The sequence below is a fragment of the Balearica regulorum genome, chromosome 3 (genome assembly GCF_011004875.1).
Source record: "Balearica regulorum gibbericeps isolate bBalReg1 chromosome 3, bBalReg1.pri, whole genome shotgun sequence".
NCBI classification, from domain to species: domain Eukaryota; kingdom Metazoa; phylum Chordata; class Aves; order Gruiformes; family Gruidae; genus Balearica; species Balearica regulorum.
Genome location: NC_046186.1, coordinates 98,098,851 through 98,123,933, shown reverse-complemented (window position 1 = coordinate 98,123,933; position 25,083 = coordinate 98,098,851). Strand labels below are relative to the sequence as shown.

Sequence of the window (25,083 nt, the reverse complement as noted above, 5' to 3'; positions counted from 1 at the left end):
GCACATCAGTCACTGTGTAGGAAGTGACACTTCACAAATTCATATCTTTGTTGTCACACAGTAGCCAATGCATCACTCTTACATTAACTAACATATACAATTATGTTTATAACCATACAAAACAAAACCAAAGTCCCTCACAGTAAGTACATGTTATGTAAATACCCCTGTAAACCTCGGAACAGTAGAAGGAATGAAATCCAAGACATATTGCTCTTTTGAAAATACTACGTCAGTCAAACTTTTGGTAAAGTGCCTAAATTGCTCTCCTATCATCAAATACTCCTCCTCTGCAGTTATAAAACTAAGCGTTGCCTGAAAACAAAGGACTTCCAAGGACAAGAACTCAAGTCTACTTCAATTGCTGGTGTTGACCAGCTCAATGAAATGTACCATACTCAGTGTGCAAGACCATCTCATTAATCTTATGTCAATGTTCCAAAAGGATCATTCATTGTTACGAAAATTTCTATTAGCGGGATGTTGTTATTAAAACCTGTCACACTGGTTTGACACGTGATTCAGAGTAGAAGAAAGAATTAATCACTTTGGGCAATACAATTGCAATTACCTCAACCATGCAGGACTTGCCTCACCTAAAAATATAAACTGTAATTAAATTAATGGTTAAGTAGCGAGACTTTACAGTAAGACTACAATCAAGTTTTCTATGTAGGTGACTGAAATAAAGAATTATAAAGAAAAGCTAAAAGGCAGCAGGTACTGATGTGAAAACCAAAATCTAATAGATCTACATCTACTCCCTCCTTCTTTACCTTAAAGCAAGAATTTAGGTAGGCTAAAAACTTGATACTGAACAACAAATGAAGCTTTAATCTGTAGTGAAACCCTCCTTTCCTTCTTTTGCAAAATAAACAGAAAATTAGTAATGCAGAACGCAGGTCACAGGAAATACCAGACAGGTTAGCAGAAGACACAGCAGACTTCTTACTCTTCAGTAATTCCCTTAGGATTTCCACCACAGGTTTCCTACACTGCTGCCAGGCCTTCTGCTGCCATTTAAGGGCAGCACCTCCTCAAAACAGCAGCCAGCACGCAAACCATCAGTCCAGAACACAAGAGAAACATGGCTTCACAAGGGGTATGTCACCTCATACCACAGCATAAAAAGAAAGGCACTTTCTGCCCCAAGCTGGTGACAGAAGCAATCAAATTAATCTGGAAACTAACAGCAAGTTCTCTTTTCTTTAACTTTTCTCTTTCTGTTGCTGATAATTAGCTTCCCCTGCTTATTTTCAGGACACGTTCCTTTGCTCACTTTTGGGTACAGAAGAAGGATGCAATTCTAGGGTTGAGGCCACACAAAACTTATGGATCTCCTCTGCGGGTCTCTGCAGGTAGGCTCTACTGTGCAGTCAACACATGCTGCAAAAGCTGCTACTTCTGATCATGTCTGTGGCTGGTCTTACCTCCCTCTCTAAGCAGAATTTAAATGTCTTAGTTTAGTCATGCAAAGAACTGTGCTCATCTCTCTTCGGTATGTTATCTTAGTATTAAAACAAACATCCCACAAGACACATTCACATCTGCTGTGGTGCTGAAGAACACAAAGTAAAGTGTTAAGGAAATATTTAAAAGTTGCGACGTAGCATACTAGATATTTTATTCTTAAGTAAACTGAGGGTTTTTTCCCCTTTCAATACTAGTACAAAGAGGAGAAATATATTGAAATCCAGTAAACTTCAGACTGCCTTAAAACTCTATTGCTTTGATCTTGCCACAAGTAATTCTACCTTGTTCAGTCACCCACTAAGGCACTTTTTTTTTTTAAAGGTGAAAGAATTATTGCTTTAAAGTTAGAAACATTAGAGACTATTGACTTTGCAATGGAGATGACCACTCCCTTAAATTTGGCAGCTCCATCTCTTTATGGTCTGGCAAGAAGAATATTGTCTTAAGAAGCAGGTGGCCCTAAATTTTAAGAATAATGAACCTTTACAATGTAAAAATGGTGGTCTCAAGCTCAAATGTAATTTTCCAGAATAAAATAGTAATTATTTTCACCAGATCAAACAAATAGCATTAATAATTAAAACATAACACAGTAACTTGATACACAAATTACTTAAGATGCAGTACAGTAAGTGCTTTTCCACAAATTTCTGTCTGTCCGTCTGCTGACAATTTCACACACACTCAGACCCTTTTCTGTGGTCAGTATCAATGGATACAAAGAGCCTGGCAATGCAAAGTCTCCCTACCTCGTATGGCTGTATTTTCTCTTATCCAAAATTAATGATGTGTTAAGCACAAAGGGTTGATCTTGGATTTGGCCTTCCTGGATGTCAGTAGTTTGTGGCATAAACTTCACATGACCAGAAGCATTTTCTACATGGGTATACCCAGAATTCAGTGTTTCCAATTGCTGTAATCAGTCCCTATCTGGGGAAAAAGGGGGTTTCTTTCACCGTCTTTCTTCTCTTAATAGACCTGAGTATTATTCTTTCCACGTTAAGTAAAGAGATTCCTAGTTTTTACAAAGCTAGTCTCCATACTGCCCCTGAGACAATATCATTACCCCTATCTCTCTCTTTCTACCAAGCAGAAAAAGAAATGGGGGGGGAAATATAAACAAAGTTAAAAACTAGCATGTCTTCGAACCGAGCAGTGCCTTAACATTGGATCTTGTACTTTATTATATAGTGTACTTCCCAATCCTACAAGCATCACAATGTATAAGAACAGTTTTTTCCTCCCAGTTTTTTTCCTCTCCTTCATTTTAGACCCTTTCCTTCACAGCTGTGATTACACTTTTGCTGAAAAGTTAGTGACAATTCTAGTACATTTAACTAGAAAGTCTGTCAATGATTTTTAAATTTTACAAGAAGTCTTCCTGGCAAACCGTAGGGGCCTGGGAAGGCAGAGTCACACTCACTTCAGAGCAACAAAATGAGTCAGAAGCAGAGATTATTGCAAAGGATTAGGAGGGTCTAGTCCCAGTTCCCCAACAGAACAGGACTGGGTGCAGATGAATAATTTCTACTGACACTGGATTAAACATCTGTAAAATCAAAACAAGTTTTTTTCTTTATCGTTACAGTTTTCCAGAAAAACTATATGACATGGTACTAACTTGTTGCATATATATAAAATTGTGTTCACCAAGTTTAATCTAAGCTACAATTTGAACATTTAAAAATTTTTAGGTTCCAGAAGTCTTTATGTTTTACTTGATCACTCAAGAAAAGCTTCACTAAATAAAATAAAACAGACAAACCACCATTTGGAATAGAGACATGATCTGATTATTCATATGGATTCTGAGAGATTCAGGTTTAAAATAGATGCCCAGAGCCTCCCAGGGTACTTGCTCTAACTACAAGGTTATTGGACCAAATCAGCATTTGTAATTTCTTACCAACTACGAGAACAAAATATTTAAAAAAAAAACAAAACAAAACACAACCAACCAAATATTGCTTATTTCATTGGTATAAGCATTGCTTGTTTTGAAACCCTATGGTTTTCTGAAGGTGCAGTCACAGACAATATTAAGCAGGCACAATGAAGGGAGCATTACACTCCTAGAAGGAGTATGATCAGGGAAAAGGTAGAATGATAACTGGCATACTTTGAGCAGACCCAGCAATTTACATCCAAATGTCAAGATAGAGATAAAATTTCATCAGGTTCATAAGAAATCTCTGTGGAGGAAAGATTTTTCTTCCACCACTAACTCAGACGGGTCTGAATACCATTGCTCTGTCTAGAAAGAAGTCTACTCTTGGTTCTTGCAGAGACCGGTATTTAAGGGTTGTATAGCTAAAAGCAAGCTCAGATGATAAATATTCCAGCATATAGTTTTAAGCAAATGTTCGGCTATAAAAGCAAAGGACCATGTTCAAATACAGTCTTTCCTACAAGCATGGGAAAGGAATTTGGCATAGTCTTAGCGACAGATTTCTCACTGGGTCTTAGAGAAAGAATGAATTAGAGTGTCAAGGATGTTTCTGTAGGTCTTGAGTTCAATTCTGTTCAACGAAGTATCATGTTTAAGCTGTACATTACTATAAGCTGTCCCAAACAAAGGTCTTCTCCTCTGGTGTTTGTGGATGCAACAGTAAATTAATATATATTCTGGTACACATGCTTTAGGACTGTCCATGAGCCAGGCAGCTATAGGAGAGGGGTAGGGCAGTAGCCTCAGCTGCACGAAGGTAAATGGAAGGACTCCGGGACGCTCAGACGTGCAGGGCGACTACATTCGCTCAGAGACTCAACTCTCCTGTTTTGGAGAAGAGTCCCAAGATTTTCCTTGTATCCCACAAGTACCAAACCAGAGAGTCATTGGTTATTCTGAGATCAGTCTCCTTTCTCCTTCATTTTAAACACCTTGAGACCTGTATTTCCTGGCAAATATCTTCCTTCATTGAAACAAATACATTTCCACAGAGCTGCTCTCTGGTTCTTGAACTGGCTTTTCCCAAAGAAATCTTCCTCTACTTGAAATACTTTAACATTAAAAATACTAAGCAATATGTATCATTAAAAAATTGTTTTGGAGAACTGTTAATTCAGAAGAGGAAAATTACTTAAATAAGCAGTTTTTTGTTTGTCTGGTGTTTTTTGTTTTGTTCTGGGTTTTGTTTTGTTTGGGTTTGGTTTTTTTTTTCTGATGATACATACATACTGCTTAATGTTTTAATAACTTCCAGAGAAGCAGAGTTCTCCTGAGCTTGGCTCTTCATTTGACAACAGAATATAAAGCTGCTCTGCAGTGGATTGTGCTTCATTAAATACAAACATATCAGGAACTTCTCTGAAGTCTGAGTAGATATGCTCTACTCTATTCGCCTCAGCTTTTAAAAGAAATTTAAAAGCTGAAAAATCAAAGAAAAACAGATAGTCTGCCATGTAGAAAGTCCACTATAAATTCACAGCATTTTTTATATGTTTTCCAGTATTTCCTGTGGTTTAGTTTGCCTTTTCTACAAAGTTTGTTCTAGATAGTCCTGCGTATTGACTGAGATCAGACTAATGGAGCTGTACCTGTTTGGATCACTTCCTTTCTCCCATCAAAAGGGCTAGTGGTAGTAAACGGTCTTCCCCTCCTCCCCCAAACAGTATTACTCTGATGGCCAGACTCTCTTCAATCTGATGGGAGGAATAAATCCTTTGAAACTAGATTGCACAACTTGGCTATTGAAACTTTTTTTGTTGTTTTTTTACATCAACACATGTTTATATTCATATCAAACATACCTAGGGATAACATCCTTCAATATTCAGCAATTGTTTCTAGGCATTCTACACTGTTAACAGCTTCCTTTATTTGGAATACTATATTATGCTACCTGACATGAAAATACTAGCTATTGGAGCAACAGGTTTTAATTTGTCACTGTATGTCTCAAAAGACCACTAGTGCGTTAGCTTGTTAATATTTTGTTATTTGAACTTATTTCTGCCTTTGGAAAAAAGCAAGTTTCATGTAAGAAACTAAGTTTAAATAATGATACCGAAAGCCTGAAGTTATGATATCAGAGGTGTGCAAGAGAAGCATTGAAAAGAATGAAGGTTTTTGCTGTTGTATTAAAAAAATCTCCACTATTGCAAGCGCAGCGTCCTATTCAGGAGATTGAATGAAACTGTGCATAATGTGCTAAAGTATCTATAAACAGCAGCCAGCAGAACAATGCTTTGTACTTGACTTGGAAAAAATGAAAGTATAAAATGTCTACCCTGTAGCCCATTCCAATTAGATTCACTAATTGATGTGACTAATTCACTAACTGATTCTCTAGAAAGCTGCTCAGATAAGTGGGAACACCTCAACTGTTCCACTCAACTGAGTGACGTTTCCAGTCACTCATCTTGGCAAGCTTTTTCTCACTCACAGTAGGAGCTGCTCTCTCAACAAATCGCAGCACTGAAAATAGGAAAGATCCAGCCAAGCAGGGAAGTTGTTAAGAAGCCAGCACAGAGTGCCACTGGGCAAACGTCTGAGACATCACCTTTAAACTTCCTGAAACAAGTTCTCATAGTATAGAAAAAGAATACAACATTTACAGAAATGTACATAATGTATACAGACAGGCAAAAAGATAAGCAAGAATGGTATCATACATCAGTTTCTTTTTTTCATTTTTAAGTAAATAATCAAGTGTAAAGTAAGACTGTGTGAGCTCTCAACAGACCACTCAATTTAAAATGCCTCAGATTTCTAGCACATAAAAGGAAATAATTTACCTTCTACAGCTACATCACTGACAGAACCATGGCTTACAGCTGAACATCTCACTGGCATACAGAATGAAGACCATAATGTGTCAAATACCAATTTCCGTAGCAGTGCTTGTACCTATACGCAGCTACCCCACTAACATCCCATACCAGAGACCAACCCCTCAGGTCTGTTGGGAAACCTGTCTGATGGGACACACAGTGAACCTGGTCAGGCAGCTGGTCTGTACTAAAATCACCAAAACTGTTTCCATGATCAGATTTATTTTCACTTAAAAAAAAAAAAAAAAATCAAACCCCAAAAAACCAAACAAAAAAACACCCAAAAAACCCCCACCAACCACACAACAAAAACTACTCCCTCTTCCTTCCTCTCCACCCCCCAAAATAAACAAGAAACAGATCACTGCCTCAGACTGGCCCACTTGGGGCAAAAGGAGAACATAGGTTATTGAGCATGGCATTGGTGTGAAAATACACGTACTTCAAATTGAAAATTTGACTGGTCTTTCCAAAAACTACATTAAAAAAACCACCAAAACCCACAAAGTCAGTAGAGATTTTCATTTGTCTTATTAAAAACTGGATACAATATAATCACTATGTATCACAAAGAAATATTACCAACACTTGAAATAGGTAACTAAGCATGTAATGGAAATTCCAATACTCTTGCCCAGACCTCAGGGCAATTCTGCTCATTTAGTTCTAGGAAAGTATAAAGTTACAAGGGGAAAGAAAAAAAAAAATTAAAGAGATTGCACTGCCAGGTAGTCTTCCAAATGTCAGAATACACAACTCAGTGACAAGTAATAAAAGTTTCCAGGAAAACATCCTGGCTGAAAACAAAAAAGTCTGGCATTCATTTTCATGAAGGGCCAGGGAAGGGGGGTGGGGAGGGTCAGGGGAAAGAATTCTACACTCCTACCTTTTCCCAAGAGCTTTTGAGAGCTGTTCAGTAAACTAACACATGAGAATGGAGAAAAATGCAGCAAGCCTTAAACATCTGTATCGTCTTTAAATGCCTAAGCACCAACTCCAACTGTAAGTAACAGTCCAAGTCACAGATGTCATGTAACTAATGTCATAATCATGTCAACACCAAACTCAACTCCACAGGAAATCAAAGACCTGCTTGCACAGCCAGTTTCAAGATCAATGCCACAGTTTGGTAAAATTATTATACTAGGAACATAGTAAGTTACCTGGAAAGCATTCCCGTAAGCTGCACAAAGCCAGCGTATGCCAATTCAAATGCACCCCTGTGCCTCGACTGCAGCAGATGATGTTTAAAGTACTCCCCAATATTTTTAACCTAAAAAAGAAAAAAGAAAAAAAGCTGCTTGAAATTGTGTATAGACAAATCATTTACATATGCCAGAAACTTCTGCAATTAAAAGCAGAAAATCCTTCCCCTGGTTTAAAAGCCCACCGACAAAAGCAAAAGGCAACTGTAAGTCCTAGCATAAAAAAAGCACTTACTTTAAGAATAATAAATACTATAGTCATTTTTTCAGGTTAAAGGGATAGTGCTATGTAGTTAAAAAAAGGCCAAAAAAATAAAGGACATAAAATTAATTATTTGTCTGAGAGGAACACACTCAGATTTTAAAACAACCCTGATTTTCAGAGGAAACAAGCTTAGAATCCTTCTTGTCTGCCTTCACTCCTACCTAAAATCCCAAAGAAAATATCTACTAAATCATAACAGCAGAAACAAACATCTACAAAAATATCTGAGAAAGATAAGAAATTCAAACATCAAAGCAATTCTGCCAAAGGGAAACAAACCTACCTTAGCTATTTTTAAGGTTCTAGGATTCTGCATAATTGTCTTTGACTACTAGAAACAATTTTAAAATAAAAAAGACATTGTATATATGTAGTAATGAGAGTTACATATAAAAAAAGCTGAAAAAGCCACTTGTTGTAACTAAATTTTCACTCATAGTTACCTTCTGGAGCTCTACCAGGATATCAAGTTTTTAAAGTTGTTTGGAAGCTTACAATTCCATACAATCTGATTCGATAAAAGGGATGCTTTTTTATTCTTTCTCTAATTCTCATAAACTTCAAGGTCTAAATCAAACTTCCAGTATAATTTGTTTAAAATACACACCACATACTTCATTCTATTATGTAAAATTTGCTTCAGGAATATTTCCTTATTCAGCAAAAAATTCTTCAAAGCTTTTGTATATAACCAAGTATAAAATCATGTCAAGTTTCTTATAAAATTCTGTTTATTCTGTTATTTATAAAATAACATACTTTAAGAAGTTAATATCATATCTAGCTACATACAGTTTTCCAACCTACTGTTAAGTAATCCATATTGCCCAAGCAATGAGATTGCAATAATTATGAAAACAAACCTGGCTACTAAGTCTAATTATTATTTCCTGCAGCTAAAACCCAACTAATACAAACAAAAAAATAATTGCAGATATTTGAGCTAAAACAGTTACTTCTGAGTGGATTTTAATCTAGTTTATGTACCTACAGTTTTTCAGCTTTCTAGCCAAAAAGGTGAAGTGCTTTTTTTTTTTTTTCCAGAACAAACTGACCCACAGACAGACCAACTCTCCAGGTGTGTAAACAAAAACAAATCAAGAAAACCATACACACACAAGTCAAATTACTGTCCTGTTCCACCACCATTTTTAGAATAATTCATATGGATTTTTTTTTGGGGGGGGGGGGGGGGGGGGGGTACACAACTTTCAACTTTCCTGCTTATGTTTCTGAGCTTTTTGTGACAGCCACATTGACTAGAAGTTTACTTCAAATTTGATATATTTGTTTCCACTCATAGGCTAGAGTCTGAAGAAAAAACACTGCATAACTCAGTTCTCGCAAATGACATAGGACTGATCTTAGGCAAGTGCTTAAGCACAGATTCTTGTCTAATAGCATCATGCCATCCATAAGTGTCCGCTTCTGTGTCGTAAGACCAGTACTTCATATGTCAGGATGGAGAACAAGTCAAGGAATCCACATTCTCTAGAACATCACAAATATCTACAGCAACTCTAAGAAAAGGTGACCCTACCAAGTTTGCCTGTACAGAAAATAATATCCTGGTTCAAGTTAAAATATTCAAATACAGATGAGGGAGCAAATATCTGAAAAACATGTGTTCATCTTGGTCAAAAACCTAGAGTGCAACAGGTTAGTCTTACTAATGCAATAATCAACAATTTACAGGGCATGCTGCTGAGACCAAGAATCTCAGTATTCAAGACAGAAATTCTGCACAAGATATTCTTAAAGTTGGTACATTTGTGCCTCCGTATCTTATTTTCCTGGCAATAAAATGCCACTAAAGTAGAGTCCTACATTTGAGAGGGTATTTTTGCAAACCATTAGGAGAGGATGGCTTTAAACCCATAAAGGACTGCAAAAACATCTCACAGTTCGAAACGAACAGTAGCCAGTGAACTATTGCCAAGCATACTGAACTCCAGAGGAGACGGACTGATTCCATTAAGAACTGGGGAGAGGTGGTTTTTGAAGGGTTTTGCTTGTTTTAAATTGTTCCTTGAAGAGAACAAACTCCAAAGCAGCAATGGGAGCCACACTCTTGCACCAGTGGCACACATAAGTAACAAGTACCAATGGTTTTCAGTACTTAAGAGTCTTCTGTGTACTTCAATGTTCCACCACAAGGGCTCAGATCCGCTGACTGTTAGGTTTACTCAAGCAGAAGTCTTGGCATTGGGACAGTACCAAGTCTTTACTTTGGCTGTCTGTTTCTTTTAACTTTGGTACAGAGTTCAGGCAAGCTTATCTCTGAAAATTATCTTAAAATTTCACAGGCAAAATAAACAGGAGTTTGAGGAAGAGCTCAAAATTCCTCCAGGCTTGGAGCATTGTCTCATGATTTGCAGGTCATATGACAAAATCACCACACAGTCTACATTAGGTATCATTTTGTTGATTAAGCGGTGGTTACCAGGACATGACACTGTTTGTACGGATTGCCTTAACAGGCACAGCTTTGAACCTGCTGTTTCTGGACTTTAAGAGTCAGATGGAGAACGAAAGGTAGAATGTGTGTTTGAAGAGACAGATTTCTCCAGATATACTAGGCACTTCCTATGTCTATTTTTAAAGGCAAAGCAGCCATGACAAAACGGTTTAGGCTTTGAAGACTGACAGTTCAAACACAGTATTTTAAAACTCCTCCATACACACATCTCCACACCAAGGAGCTGAAGATGTTATAGTCAGTGCACAGTGGCATTCAAATGCCACGCAAACCCAATCTCTACCTCAAAAGACAAGGAAAGTGCAAATTTGATATTGTCCCAACTTCTAGTAAAAACAAAAAAAAACAAACACCAAAGAAGTATCAAACGAGCTGCCTCTCTGCCAACTTCTCCTACCTAGGTAGATACCGCAAGAGACGGCATTAACAGATACAAAGAGGAATCACAAATTAGAGCCACGAGCAGCTGGCTAACACCACTGCCTGCCAAGCAGCACTGTTGTGGCATTTCTTAACGTGGACCAGCAGCAAAAGTCATTGTCTTTTCATTTGCATGCTCAAATTAAAAAAGAGGGCAAAAATAATCAAAAGACTATGTACAAATTCAACACTATGATCTTTTGTGTGAATAAATTGCGACCGTAACACTGATCCCATAAGGTACAATTTAACACAGTTACTGACCTAAACATGAAGCAAGATACAAGACGAGGAAGGCTTTGCAACAGGATGACACAGAATGGCCAAGAGTGCTATTAAATTTTTCTCTACAATTACTTAGCCCTGACTCAAGGCAATACGATTAAGGTTCTTAAGGTTCTGTATTCTTAAATGTCCTTTAATACTTACAGAATAAAGAAAAAGATGGCAACTTTAAAGGAAAGCTCTACATGCATTAGATATCAAAATTCAATTCTCTTCTTTCTCAACACTGTAAAGTGTTTAATAAAATCTGAAGCCACAGCAGTTCTGGTATTGACATTTACGGTAATCTATAATGAAACTCCCTCTTTTTCTTTTTTATGTGTAACAGGGTAATGTCAATTGCAAAGATTGTGGAGAAAATGTCGTCACTTTTTCCTGTAATATTTGTTAAACATTCAGCCAAATTCTATTTCCTTGTGTATTTCCTTACAAACCTGCGGAAAATCAGGATTTCAAACTGACTCCTCATCAATTAACATTCTTCAAATTAGAATGCAGACATTATATTTTACAGAAAGATGTCAGAAGCACAAAGAATCTAATCAGGCATGTATAGGAAAAGAAGATATGTTGCTTAATAACATAGTATTTCTGAAATGCTAAATAAAGATGGAAATGCTACAGCTAGAGCTGACTCATGCTAAAATACCAATTTCTTTTTGACTTGGAGCAGATTAAGGAACATAATGGTGGAAACGTGTATCTGTTCTCTCATCTGCCCTCCAGACCTCTGCAACAACACAAGCACCGCTGTTAATGAGACGAAAATGTGAAGGCTAGAGACAATGCAAGAATAAAGATATTAACATTATTTCCATGGCACCACAACATTAGATAACTTAAGAAATAAGAACTATATTATACTACTATTTATTTTATGATAGAAAGTTCTAACACGTAAGGAAAAACTAAATAAATGTTTTCGGTTGGAAAGAAAAAGAGGTTAAAAAGTATAAGCCATGCATATTTCAATCTTCCATGGAAAGACTGGTTTTGTTGAAACCATATGGAAATGAAAAGGTCATCAATTAAAAACAGAAATTTAATAAACACAAAATATTTCCCAAATAAATGCCTGTGGTAATCTAATTTCTTGTAAACACTGCACTCAACATTCTACAAGAGACCCAGATGGCATATTAACATTTCTGATCTCTTAAATCAAAAAAATTGGAGGAAAAAGAGTCACGTTACATACAAATCATTCGTAATTCAGTCTCCTATGTAGGACAAGATTATGACTAGTCAGCATGTTTGACTTTCAGAATTATTAGGAAGTTCAATTAATGAAAAGTTTTAAGCAAAATCCCAACATCTAAGGTTCAAAATTAAATAAAAGATACTTTGAATATAAGTCAGTTTAGAAGATTTTTAGCAAGTCTATTAATGCTTAATATACACGGAGAGGGGTGCACTGGTATCTCTGAACACAGCATACATCTTGTAAATAACCTAATACAATTACAATGAATATTCTTTGAGTTTGTTAGCTATGTATAATAATTTCTTCACTTAGCTGTTACTACTGTAGTTATGCCTTCTGAATACCACTTTATCAAAAAGTTGACCGTTAACCACATATAATAAAACCAGAAAACTATAAGAACAGGGCAATAAAAAAACCCAACAACTCATCCCATACAGAATGTAGATTTAAGAAAAAAAGTCTGCTGAAAACTGCCTTCCCTCTCCAACAGAAAGTGAAGGGTTTATAGTAATAAGTACTTCCCTACCTGTTCTACAGTAATCAGCCCACCTGAAGGTTCAGGTGCAGCCTGTGAAGGCAAGAGTTTACACAGTGTCCCTAAGAGCAGAGATACTTCCTTCATGCTTCTCCAGCAACATACAAGAACCATTTGGGCTGTGACGTCACATGTTTGCCTTTCTTTACCTTAAAAATAAAAATCAACACATGTAATAGTGTAACTCAAGGTTTTCAGACACAGACTTGTAATTTAAATTTCATTTAGCCTGATCTTCTTACAAAACACGATTAACTATGAATAAAAAAATCTAAACTTGTTAACCCAAAAGATAATTCAGTTTTGATACCCTAATCACTTCCACTCCTGAACACTCACTGTACTTCATTGCACTTGGAAAAGGCAGCAGTATACCATTTCACCAGAAAACTACTATTTTAAAGAGCAGAGGTCTTTTGGCCACAATTCGTACTCACCTGCACACTAAACTATACAAACAGCTACAACTTTGGAGGTAGGCTCCAAGAAACTCCACGTCAATCATCAATCATCACTCAGTGTGTTATTTGGTTCTTAACCCAGGTGCCCCCATAGGAAGAGGCAAAGGCATCACGTTTCTAACGCAACATCCCCATCTGGTGGCCACTGTGCCACGTTAACATATTTACAGACCATGAAACAAAACATATGGCCCAACCAAAACTATTTTAAACATAGGAAAAAACATGTGAGGAAAGAAAGCTCCAATATTTGAGACTTAAAAACCTTGCATAAACTATTTAAAAATGTACAGATCTTCTATAAATTTATTCTGGCATACATTACATACACTAAAATTTACAATTTCTTTATCACTGTAAGGCTCGATTTCATAGCTGCTATTCATTAAAGTAGACAAATACTATCTAACAGTTTACCACTGGAATCTTTCAAATAGAACCTTCTGCTTATGTAATTTCATGCAACAAGTTTTACTGGATGAACATATTCCTCGCTAGTCTTGTGTACACTGGAGAGGGAAATCACACTAACACCTTTCAACAAGAAACACATTAAAAGCGTTGCTTGACAGAAAAGGTGTTAAAGATTACCTGGGCAGTGCAGTTAAGGCAATAGAGTCTAGGCCAGTATTAAAACAACTCATTTTCACTTGTGCTCTAAGAGACATTAACCACAATCTTCCAGAAACACAGTGAATCAGTCTTTAAAACCATGCCCATGAATAACTAGCTTCTGACAGATTTATTGAAGAACTGAAACATTATATGGAGCAAGCACCGTCCAATTTTGATCACCCACGTAAAATGCCTCCTCTATAAAGAATATCTTGATTTAATTACCAATACAGCATTGGATTTACCTCTCATTTCTGTGCAAATATTTTCCAGTGGCCTGTGGTCAGCCAGCTTTTCAGACTCTACTTTGCAGTGTTCTTTCAAAGTTTTCGCTTGCATAAAGTAATCATTTGTGTCCTGGGGTTGTATCTCATGCAGAATCATTTGCAGACGACCTGTGCTTTCTACACATTAAACAAGAGGGAAATTTAAGATGGTTTTGGCTTTTACTTCCAGTTCTTCATACAAATTTAATTCATTGAAAGTAAGTACAAAAGAACTATTAGCACTAAAGAACAAATATAAAACTACGGTGATTACAAGGATTAAGGAAGAAAGAAAACTGGACTTTACAACTTTACAGTCATGTTTTGAAACAAATGCAACAGCACAATCTGCAAACACAAATGGTGTGTTGTTTTCTTTTTTAGTGCAGAAGTCAAGACAACCTCTATTGGAAGCTAAGAGAGTGGCTTAAAATTATGACATAAAATGAGAAATGGAAAGGGAGGGGTGCTAGCTCTAGTTCTGAATCACTCTAAGACAAACAGAACTTTAGGAGCTCCAGATTTTCACAGAATTCTTTTGGGGATTTGTTTGTTTGCTTGTTTACCTGAATCACTATCCATTGGAATAAGACCCTCTGGTGATGAGCTCTGCACTACTGGTGATACTACAGCAGAGAGTTTGTATGACATCAGAATGAGCCTGGCCACCATTTCCTTCCATTCAGCTATCAATGTCAAGTTACTGAAAAAAAACCAAACACAAAATCACAAACAAAAACCAACACAACATGGATTAAAAATTATTTTATATTTAAAAAGAAAGAAGTGAAATTACAAACAATTCCGCAACAGTATTTACGAAAACTATAAATAGGGTATGGTTTGAAAAGCCCCAAGACTGAGTTTAACACATACAAAGGAAGTCTCCAACAGCTAGCTAAACAGTGCAGCAGCCAGTACGGGTTCTAAAAGCCACAGGTACTAGATTTCATTGCAAATAACACTGTATGCTTTTATGTTCTCCTGAGCAGCTCTTCCACTGTGCTTAAATACGGGGTTACGACTTATTATTTAGCAGTATGTTTTACTTACTTCAAAGGTAATTGCTGCAAAGCCCCAGTTATACAATGCACTCTCCCATACATTGGGAATGATGCCGCTGCTTGAAGCAGAGACTTCTTAGCTTGAAATATTTCTTCTTCAACATTCACCAACAAAAGCTTGATAACTAAAGTTTTAAAAAGTACAGATTTACATTATACATACACACATATTGCATTTTCTGAGAAACAAATCTGCTTTAAAGAAATAGGAATAAATCCTGTTTACACAGCAATTTCCTTGTTTATATTTTCACTCTTCTGTCATTTAAATAAAAGTTATTGTTCATTTTCAGTCACCTAAACGCCAGCAATATTTGTTTTAGTCAATTTAGTCTGTCTATCTGACTCAAAGAGCAGCTGTGAAAAGCACAGCCCAGATACTATATTCAGGGACAATCCCACAGCTCATGATGAAGTCAAAAGAAGTTACCTACCACATACTGCAAGTCAGACTTCACCCTTAGAGCCAGGTTGATACAACATCTTGTAAATAACCTGCAAATATCAAGTACTGGAACACGACAGAGATCAACTAAGGCTGCCTTTGCTCTGGGTGAGCAAGCTCTTAGAGGAAGCAGAAGTTCCTTTCCTGCACTTTCTGTGCACAACTTCATCAGGTGACCTCAATGTCGCTTTCCCTCTGATCAAAATCATAACAAAAGCCATCTTCTAAGAACATATGATAGCCTCAACATGAACAGGACTGGATTAAGATCTTACTAAGGTGCCTGGCTTCTTAACAGCAAAACAAAATATACTTAAAAACCTAACCTATTAGAAATAAGCATCTCTTACTCGTCATGCCTCCTACCACAAGCCTTGAGGAAAAGCAGTAAGGTTTCAAATAAATATAAAAAATATGGGAGTTCATTTCCCCAAAAGCTTACCTGTTAAAGTGTTCTTCTCCACTGTACTTACTGATGTGCTTTCATCCATCTGGGGGTTATGCTCAACCCATTTTCCTAAACAAATATGGTGTAGTTCCTTGTGATGTACTAAAAAGTTCAACAAATATGAAGCAGTGACACAATCATATGGCTTGGTACTTGTGCTAAGATCCATTGCTGCTTGGAATAGGAGATCTAGATCTTCAGAATCCTGAAAAAAAGCCAATATTGCTCATTTTATTGAGCTTCTATATTGATTTAATTAAGCTGCTTAGCACCCTGGAATCTAAGAACCTGTTTTTCAATAAGTTTGCTGGCACATATTTCTTAAGAAATGCTTATTTTGTACACTGATCACCTTACATTCAAAACATGCATGTATGTATTTAGCAAAGATACAATTACATACACAGTGAGGATGGGGACAGTCCTTTATAAAGCACTATTCAAACATGCTGCACTTCATAGGAGGATGGGCATGTTAGAGGTTTTTTTGTCAAAATACTGTGTTTTATATGCTAATGGACATCACAGAGTATAGTTTGTCAGGAAGCGGTATTTGTTCACCAGTACTTATGAATTTAAAAGTCACTTTTTACGAAGTAATAAATGGAAAAATCAGTATCAAGTCAAAAGGTAAAATTTGGAAGAAATCAAAAAGACAATCAGATAATGAAATCTGAGACCAATCAGAAAGAAAAAGAAACAGAGCTGAATTTCTTAATACTACAAGAGTAAGCAAGTCAAAATGTCTCAATCATTTCCAAAGGGAAGTCAGAGCTAAGCAAGGAGCTTGCATTAACTATTTCTCTGATAGTTCATAGGCACACCCAATGCGCTTCCCAAAGTCCTTCAACCATTAGTGAAGCAAGACTCCTCAGGTAAGGGCAGAAGCTGTGTAAAAATATACAGAAGATGCGAGCGATGAACACTACTGCAGGCAACTTGGACCAACTTCTAATTTTCAGGAATTATGCCTTGTACCCAACCCAAGTACCTGGTATACTATAGATATACTATGAATAGTATACCTGGTATACTATTCATCTTTCAGGAAATTACTACCTTTAAACTGTTTTTAATTACATACCTGTAAATTAAATGCAACATCACGTAGTTTCATCAAAAGCCCAAATGCCAGAACTTTTACTTCCTCAAAAGTACTGGCAAAACACTGGATCAAAGTTTGGACACGAGCAGAATTAATCTCCTGATTCAACTGAAAAACTTGTGCCTGGCCTGTTCAAAGAAATCAACGCTTTACATAGTTTTGCTCTAATTCTTTCCAGAATAAGAACTGTATGCCCATTTTGCTTAGCTATGCTAAAAGAAGTATTAAAATAAAATATAGTTAAAACATTATTTTAATATCACTTCTCTTAATAGGTTTTAAAATGCCATGTTTGCTGTTGGGGAAAAAGAAAGTTTACCATATCCAAAAAATTACTCTCAGTAATACAGAAAGTTACTGTCAAAACCAGAATCCCATTTATTCACATTAAATTCAGCATTGAATATAACCTTTATTTTAGCTTTGCTTAAAGATTCTTTTCCTAGAAGCATGTAATACTAGAAACTAATATGTAAAACTAGAAACCTCTCAAAAAAAGGTTTAAAACTTCAGTGTCTTTTGGGGTTTGGTTTTTGGGGTTCTTTTTGTCACAGGAAATATCGTCTAAAATGGAAGCCATTACAGTTTTTTGCTTTTAATTTAAAGGAGTCGTGACTTCTGGCAACTGTCCTAATGCTGTAAAGAAGCCAGAAGTTTTAAGATGTAAACAAGTGCACCATATTCCGGCACAGAACACAACAGCAGCTAAATCTCCTTTATAGAAGGAACATCAGGCTTCTGAAATCCTAAAGCTGCCATTATAAACAACTCTCAATACAACTTTCTATTAGAAAAAAAAAGCAGCAATAACATATTACAAACTCATAATAATAAACTTAATGTGTTCATGATTTATCACGGGTTTTAAGAAAAGATCTACCAAGAAGGCATTTTTTCTTCCCTCTCAAAAATCAGGAAATGCCACAGAAATTAAGGACTAAGAATATAATTTTATTTTGACAAAAATTAGCTAGCTGGCTTAAAAGAGTTTTCTTCAACACCTCCTATTGCTACAGTCTATAAATTAGACGCCTCACCTTTTGGAACATAAAATATTTCTGCTATTGATCCTAAAATACTCAGTGCAGAAAATCTGGTTGGGTGTGACGAACCGGGAAAGAGTGCCTCGAAAAGTCTGTCGCATACAGATGACATGAAATCCTGAAAATCACAAAAGTGATTTTAAGACAGTTTGCTTGCTGCCCTGCAAACAGAAGTCTAAGTAACTGAACTCAGGACATTCTGCTTTACATGTTATCCCCAAAATTATGACCTTACAGTTTATTTTGGAAGAATGGGAGGCCAACCTTCATAGTACTGACAAATTTCTTGTTTCCTAGAGTACCGTGAAGGCTGGAAAATTGTCGGTTTTTAAAAAAGTTTCCCTTCCCCACTCCCATAAAAAGATGACCATTGTATCAAAACCTTGAAAATTAGTTGAACTAGAAAAGAACTCCTCAAGACAAGACACAGTTCAACACAAAGAAATTGATCATGTGAGCCTTCAAATAGGAAGAAAGGGCAAATACTGAAGAAGTCTTCATATGGAAGGCTTTGTGCTGAAGCTCTGTCATTCATTCTCTCACTGATTGTTCTGGAGATCTAGAACAAGGCTGAAGCTCAAGGGATCTATATTTCAAGCCCAAGTAATGCACATCTTATACAACTTGCTACTAAACTGCCAGCAGCTGACAGGACATTTACCTGAAAATTTTAGTTTGGACTGAGGGTACATCTCCAGTTGTTCCCCACTTACTGCTGTTGCAGTTCACATCATGAAACAATCACTCAGAAAATAATCTTTATTGCTTTTGGACAAAATTAACCTTAAAAGATACCCTCCAAATACTTAAGGGCCCTTAGTTCATGAGAGAAAAATGTATTTCGTCAAAATGAACTCACTTAAGTGCATACAGAGTGGACAAGGTCCTCAGCACTGTTTTGCTTTACAGGTTTCTTCTGTGCTGCACTACTTCCTGTCACAGACACAGCCTGACTTACCCAGAGGTGTTCTCAAGAGCAATTAACTCTCTTTCAAAAACGCTATTCCACCTCTTATATTTGTATCTCTAGCAGTCTAACTTACTTTGTATTGCTGCAAAATCCCCAAAGGATGCTTTTCAGTTGAGTTTTCAAGTAATTCTTGATTGGTTTTATTTTGCTGCAATTTATAAAGCACCTGGGAACTTTCTTGTATCCTACAAAATAACTTTTAAAACAAAACATAGATAAGGCAAGAATCATTAACAATTAAATAAGGGAAAGGGAGATTTTAAGCTTATTTTCTAGATCAAATTGCTTGTAATTTTTAAAAAGTTTGCATACAGTATAACACAAAACAGATCCTTCTCTCTCCACTCCAAAACCAAGTTTTTTGCTCCCCAACTTTCTTGTGACCAACCTTTTTCTTCTTCCCTCTGCACCTCCAACACCTTCTTCGACCTTCCTCCTTAAATTTGTGCCCAGTCTTCTCCTCCCACCTCCCCATTTTCTGTGGAACATATGTTCCTCTATAAAAAAAGCTCAATTAATGCATACAATTTTTATAGCTTCAGTGTCTCTTACAGAGTTTGACTCACCTCAGGAGTGCTTCCCCCAGCTCTTTTATTGCCCACTAGTATTATTTCCTTTCTTATTACACTCCCTCTAACATGCTTTTTCCATCTCATATTCCTCAGTCAGCACCAAGTGAGAATGGAAAGAGACAGACTTCTGCTCTTTTGTTTCTGCCAAACCTATTCCCTCATTCCCCCCCTCCCCTGTTTCAAATTAATTATTTTCTCCTTCCCCACTGTTTGCTTTTGCCATTACCATCTTCCAAAACGTTCTTTATACATACATGGTTTCCTCATTTTATCTGTATCCTTCTACCATGTGACTTTGGCAACTTCCACAACGTTGACACACTCAATCCCTGCAGACGCCACATGTGTCCTAGTTTCGACTGAGATAGAGTTAATTTTCTTTCTAGCAGCTGGTATAGTGCTGTGTTTTGGATTTAGTATGAGAATGACGTTGATAACACACTGATGTTTTAGCTGTTGCTAGGTTGTTGCAGTGTCTACGCTAAGGCAAGGACTTTTCAAGCTTCCCACACCCTGCCAGGTGCACAAGAAGCTGGGAGAGCACAGCCAGAACAGCTGGCCCAGGCTGCCCAGAGGGATGTTCCCTGCCATATCACATCATGCTCCATACAGAACTCGGGAAGCTACCTGGGAGGCTGGATAGCTGCTCAGAAACAGACTGGGCATTGAGGTTTTTTTCCTCTGCATGTGGTGAGCAATTGCATTTGTGCATCACTTCTTTTATATATATTATTATCATCTTCCTTTGCTATCCTATTAAACTGTCTTTATCTCAGCCCACGAGGTTTTTTTCCTCATTCTCCTCGCCATCCCCTTGCAGGGGTAGAAGGGGTGAGCGAGCGGCTGCGTGGTGCTCAGTTACTGGCTGGGGTTAAACCACAAACATGTCATGCTGTTCCTTTAATATTCCCCTACCTTGTCTTCCAAGGCAGGTTTCTGAGGCAGATCAAGTGACTGTGAATTTGCCTGAGGTCACGTGAACGTGCCTGGTGCAACACAAGGTTCATTGCTTACTCTATGGCACGTTGCTATTGCTAAAGTATGCATATGGTGACAGGTTAAGTAACACTCTCTACCATCCATGAGCAAGTTACTGTGCCTCTCCATTTTTCTGTTTAAGCCATCCTTGCCTGCAATGACTTATCACCATTCAAGTGGGTAATACATACAACATAGACTTGGTCTTACAGCTTCCACTCTTTCAGATGAACAACTTCATAACATACACAGTAGAACTGGGGTTTTTTTAAATGCTATATAAATAACATAATAGGCACAATAGACATGGTTTATCATTTGAAATTACCTTTCTCAGTAAAGAACATATCTGTTGCCTTACTGAAGGAGACTGGCTGTTCAAGTTGTACGTTATAAAAAATTGAATTAGTTGCATTTCTTCCATAGACACAATTTCCGTGCTACGATGGGTTTCACAAAGTAAACCTAAAGCATCAATGCAAACCTGAAAGATATTTAGATGTTAACCACAAGAGTTACAGCTACCTATGACGATACCTTTGTTTTAAAACAATGCTGACACAGCGCTTAGGATCGAAGCAATTCTTCCATTTTAAAGACACAAAAACCCCATTGTCCCTTTACCTGATTGTGCTGATGAACTAGACCTTGTTTTATACATTCAGTGGATACAAGACCATTGCTCATGATATTTGAAAGTTCCAGGTGTCCATGAGCCCTGGCTGTTCTCAGGCATGCCATTAACGCTCCAAGAGCTCCTCTAGTACTGCGAGAGCCTAAATAAAATGAAAACCAGTAATAATTATAGTTTGATTAACACAAACAATGTATTAATTGCAGTGCTTGTCAGAAACTCCCAATACCTCCAACATATGACCACTACTCCCCTTTTATTTTTTACCCCATAAACCCCAATCTGTCATAGATTAAACTAGCTCTAAATCACCTGGTTCCCAAAAATCTTTGTCTTGAACATATCATATGAAAAAAAGGACCTTTTGAGGTCTCATAAGCCCTTATTTTAGAATTACACTCAATTATGTCAAAAACTACAAGAGAATCATAGAATCATAGAATGGTTTGGGTTGGAAGGGACCTCAAAGATCATCTAGTTCCAACCCCCCTGCCATGGGCAGGGACACCCTCCACTAGACCACGTTGCCCAAACCCCCATCCAACCTGGTCTTGAACACTTCCAGGGATGAGGCATCCACAACCTCTCTGGGCAACCTGTTCCAGTGCCTCACCACCCTCACAGGGAAGAATTTCTTCCTTGTATCTCATCTAAATCGACCCTCCTTCAGCTTAAACCCATTACCCCTTGTCCTGTCACTACACTCCCTCATAAACAGTCCCTCACCATCTTTCCTGTAGGCCCCCTTCAGATACTGATCATAAATCTCATATCCACATATTTGCAACAACCCCCCCCCCAGTCTGTAAAGCCTGCAAAGAACAGAAATAGAGTAGAAAAAATACTGATACGTAACAAAGCTCGGTATATAAAGAGAACAGTAAGGCACTGACAGTTAGGATACTAATTATTTTGCTCATGGCATGATGATTACTATGAATTCCACCTTGAAATACTAACAGCAATAATAACCATCTGGAATTTTTCTAACAAATTAATTATAATACTAATAGATCGGAAAACACATTTCTCAGATTAAAAAAACAAAAACCAACAAAAAACCAAACCAATCATAATTACAAATACAATATTTATTTTCTTACCTAGGTTAGCATCTGCAGAAGCCTGAAGAATTCTAATCATGTAGCTTAGACTGTCAGGGCTACATTTGAGCAATTTTGGTAAATAGTAATCTATTATGTAAGTAGTTTGGTCATGGTTCCCTTCACACAGTATTACAAGAAGAGGAGAAACCCAGATGTCATGCCACTGGTTAATCCAGGTGGTTTCTTGAAAACTCAAAGTAAAATGGGTTTTGTGATTTGTAAACATGGTTTCCAAAAGATCACTAGCATAAGGTGCGAGAGATTGATCATTCATCACGTCCAAGATTTGTACTGGAATTGTTTTGTCCAACTGTAATATATTTTCAGTGCCCACACACTCCACAAGACAGCCAAGAGAAGCATATTTCCCTTTTACATGCCATTCCAAGCTTAGTAAATGCTTTATCAGCTTTGCAAAGAATGGGTCTGATTTTTCATTGGATCCAGTAATGGTGGTTCGGTGTATCTGAAGAAGATTCTTGAATATCAGTTTGGTTTGGTGTCTAACAGCATCCAGAGGGTGTTCCCAGTGCGTATAAATGTATTCCAGCAGCTTCCCAATTATGTCCGAATTCCCATTAAGTTTGACTTTTAGATCTGGGGAGCCTGAAACGAGGGCAGCTAGTGCTGAACTAGTCCAAATAGCAAAGATTCTAGACAAAGACGTTGCCATACTGGATTCCTTTAACCTTTTAAAAAGAATAAAAAGTTCATTATTTGCATTTGTGATTAAAAAAAAATAAATTAAAAATAATTATTCATCACATTACCTCACACTAAAACAGGTAATGAGGCAATAGTCATTCACTGAAGAAAAGGAATCAGCTCAAAAAGGAGGTGACGAATTGGATGTTGCAAAGCGTATGCTCAAGCACTTGATGTGCTGTTACCTGGTCACAGATAAAGCCCCTAAATATGCGGAAAAGAAACCTGACAAGCCCCTACACTTGCTATTTTAAAAACAAAAATAAAAATTAAAATCCACATGCTAATATTTGAGCAGCATTATGTTGTTGCATGCTTCTTGAAAATCTCGAAAATACAGAAAACTTTTCATTGCTATATAAACCCACTAAAAACTGAGTACCATGTGTGCAAAAACAAAATCCCAAAACTGACCTCCAAGGCAGAAACAAAGGTTGAACTGAATACACATTTTCATCTCCTATCCAATAGTGCTAGTAGTCCATTAGATGCAAGCAGTCAACGCTTGCAAGCAGAAAAAAAAAATTAAAATTCATCTTACTTCAAGTATTCCACTCACTGGCACACCTTGTTTTCTTCTGTACTTTTAATAGCATAGGAGGTGATGTTCTGAAAATAAAGTTTATCTGTCGACATAACAACTGATTTTGCCATACCTTAACATCAGGTAGTTGGTAAACTAATCCCACTTAAATGGGAAAAAGAAAATTTCATTTTAGCATGCAAGAGAAAATTGTAACTTAGAAATAATTTTTCAAACTTAGAGTTATTCTGAATACATATAAAAAGGTGACCAATATGTGGCGGAAACTAATACCATCACATTGAAAACATCAAAGAGTTATTCCACCAGAAGCATATGAGCCATGCAAAAATACAATTAAGATGATCAAGGCTATCCCCCCAAACAAGAAACAATACAAATCAAAACACAGGCTTACTCTGAACTCAAAGACAACAAGACTGATACGATATCTAATAATAGTTTCTCTCCATTTTCACCCATGCTGCCATTCTTCCATTCCAGCATAGCCAGTGCTCCATGGCAAAGAAAGAGAAGGACCGAGTCAGGGAGCTCTCCCGTACACAGAATCCCACAGCTACTCACAAACCACGCTGGCACGCCTGTGTGTTTCATCGACCCAAGAAGCAAGTCACTGACCTGTAATAGCAAAATAACACCCGTTACAGTATCTCAGCACAGGAGGAAAGCTGTTCTGTGCATAACTGCAAATCTCAGATGATCTGAAGAGATTTCTTGTACATTGTTTTTCTCAAATTCAAAAACCTAGTCTTACTATTTCATACACCAAGGAGAGAATAAAGGATTTACACTCCAGCAAAAGATTGATACAGAGGTTGGCAAGTCCTGCTACGCGTATCAGCAAAGTCTCTGAACAACCCTGGCAGCACTGAATAACATCGTGACATTTCACAGTTGTTAGCGAAGAAATACACTCACCAAGGAAGGTAGTTCTTCAACTGGCTCATACATAGCTTTAGTAAACAGAATAACGGCTAGTCCTGAGGTAGTCTGAACAGTTTGCAGGAGAGTTTCTACATGGCAGAGAAAGACATTTTACATCAGAGTGCAGCAAACATTGTGTGCTAGTACTATGTATCAAAATTATAAAGATGGTATTGAATTTTCCTAGACTACTTGTAGTTGTAGAATCACAAATCTGTAGCATCCACCTGGATAGCAAGTATTAACAAATTTATACGCCAGCGTAATAGGAAACTATTACTATGTTTTAACAGATAGAAAATATAGAACTGCCCAGTAAGAAAAGGAGGACCGTGGTAGAGCCTATGGACATTTATATTACTTCTTATACAGATATTTTTGTACAGTAGAATTTAAATAAAATTATAGTTCACCAATAAATAGTTCCAACAGCATAATTCATACAGATACATATATTTTTGGTAGGCACAGACATTTGGTGAGTCTCAAAAGTATTTCTGTTAGTTTCTAAATTATTAGTAATAGCATTTACCCTGAGTTTTTGTAGCAGGACAAGTTAAA

The 25,083-nt window shown here is 37.0% G+C and overlaps 1 protein-coding gene across 6 annotated transcripts in view; it reads right to left on the bottom strand.

The window, feature by feature from the left end:
- THADA (THADA armadillo repeat containing) overlaps positions 1-25,083 on the bottom strand; it is a 166,150-nt gene that overhangs the window by 134,009 nt on the left and 7,058 nt on the right. For 5 of the 6 annotated variants that reach the window (XM_075749132.1, XM_075749134.1, XM_075749133.1 and 2 more), the window contains exons 9-22: positions 24,517-24,611; positions 23,996-24,216; positions 22,347-23,038; positions 21,234-21,385; positions 20,938-21,093; positions 19,133-19,255; positions 18,084-18,207; positions 17,026-17,174; positions 15,936-16,146; positions 15,038-15,173; positions 14,551-14,687; positions 13,964-14,122; positions 12,634-12,791; positions 7,410-7,519 (exon numbers count right to left, since the gene is read on the bottom strand). In XM_075749132.1, coding sequence (XP_075605247.1) covers positions 7,410-7,519; positions 12,634-12,791; positions 13,964-14,122; positions 14,551-14,687; positions 15,038-15,173; positions 15,936-16,146; positions 17,026-17,174; positions 18,084-18,207; positions 19,133-19,255; positions 20,938-21,093; positions 21,234-21,385; positions 22,347-23,038; positions 23,996-24,216; positions 24,517-24,611 — 2,623 coding nt within the window. The remainder of the gene's footprint in view (positions 1-7,409; positions 7,520-12,633; positions 12,792-13,963; positions 14,123-14,550; positions 14,688-15,037; positions 15,174-15,935; positions 16,147-17,025; positions 17,175-18,083; positions 18,208-19,132; positions 19,256-20,937; positions 21,094-21,233; positions 21,386-22,346; positions 23,039-23,995; positions 24,217-24,516; positions 24,612-25,083) is intronic. The other variant, XM_075749135.1, reaches the window with a different exon arrangement.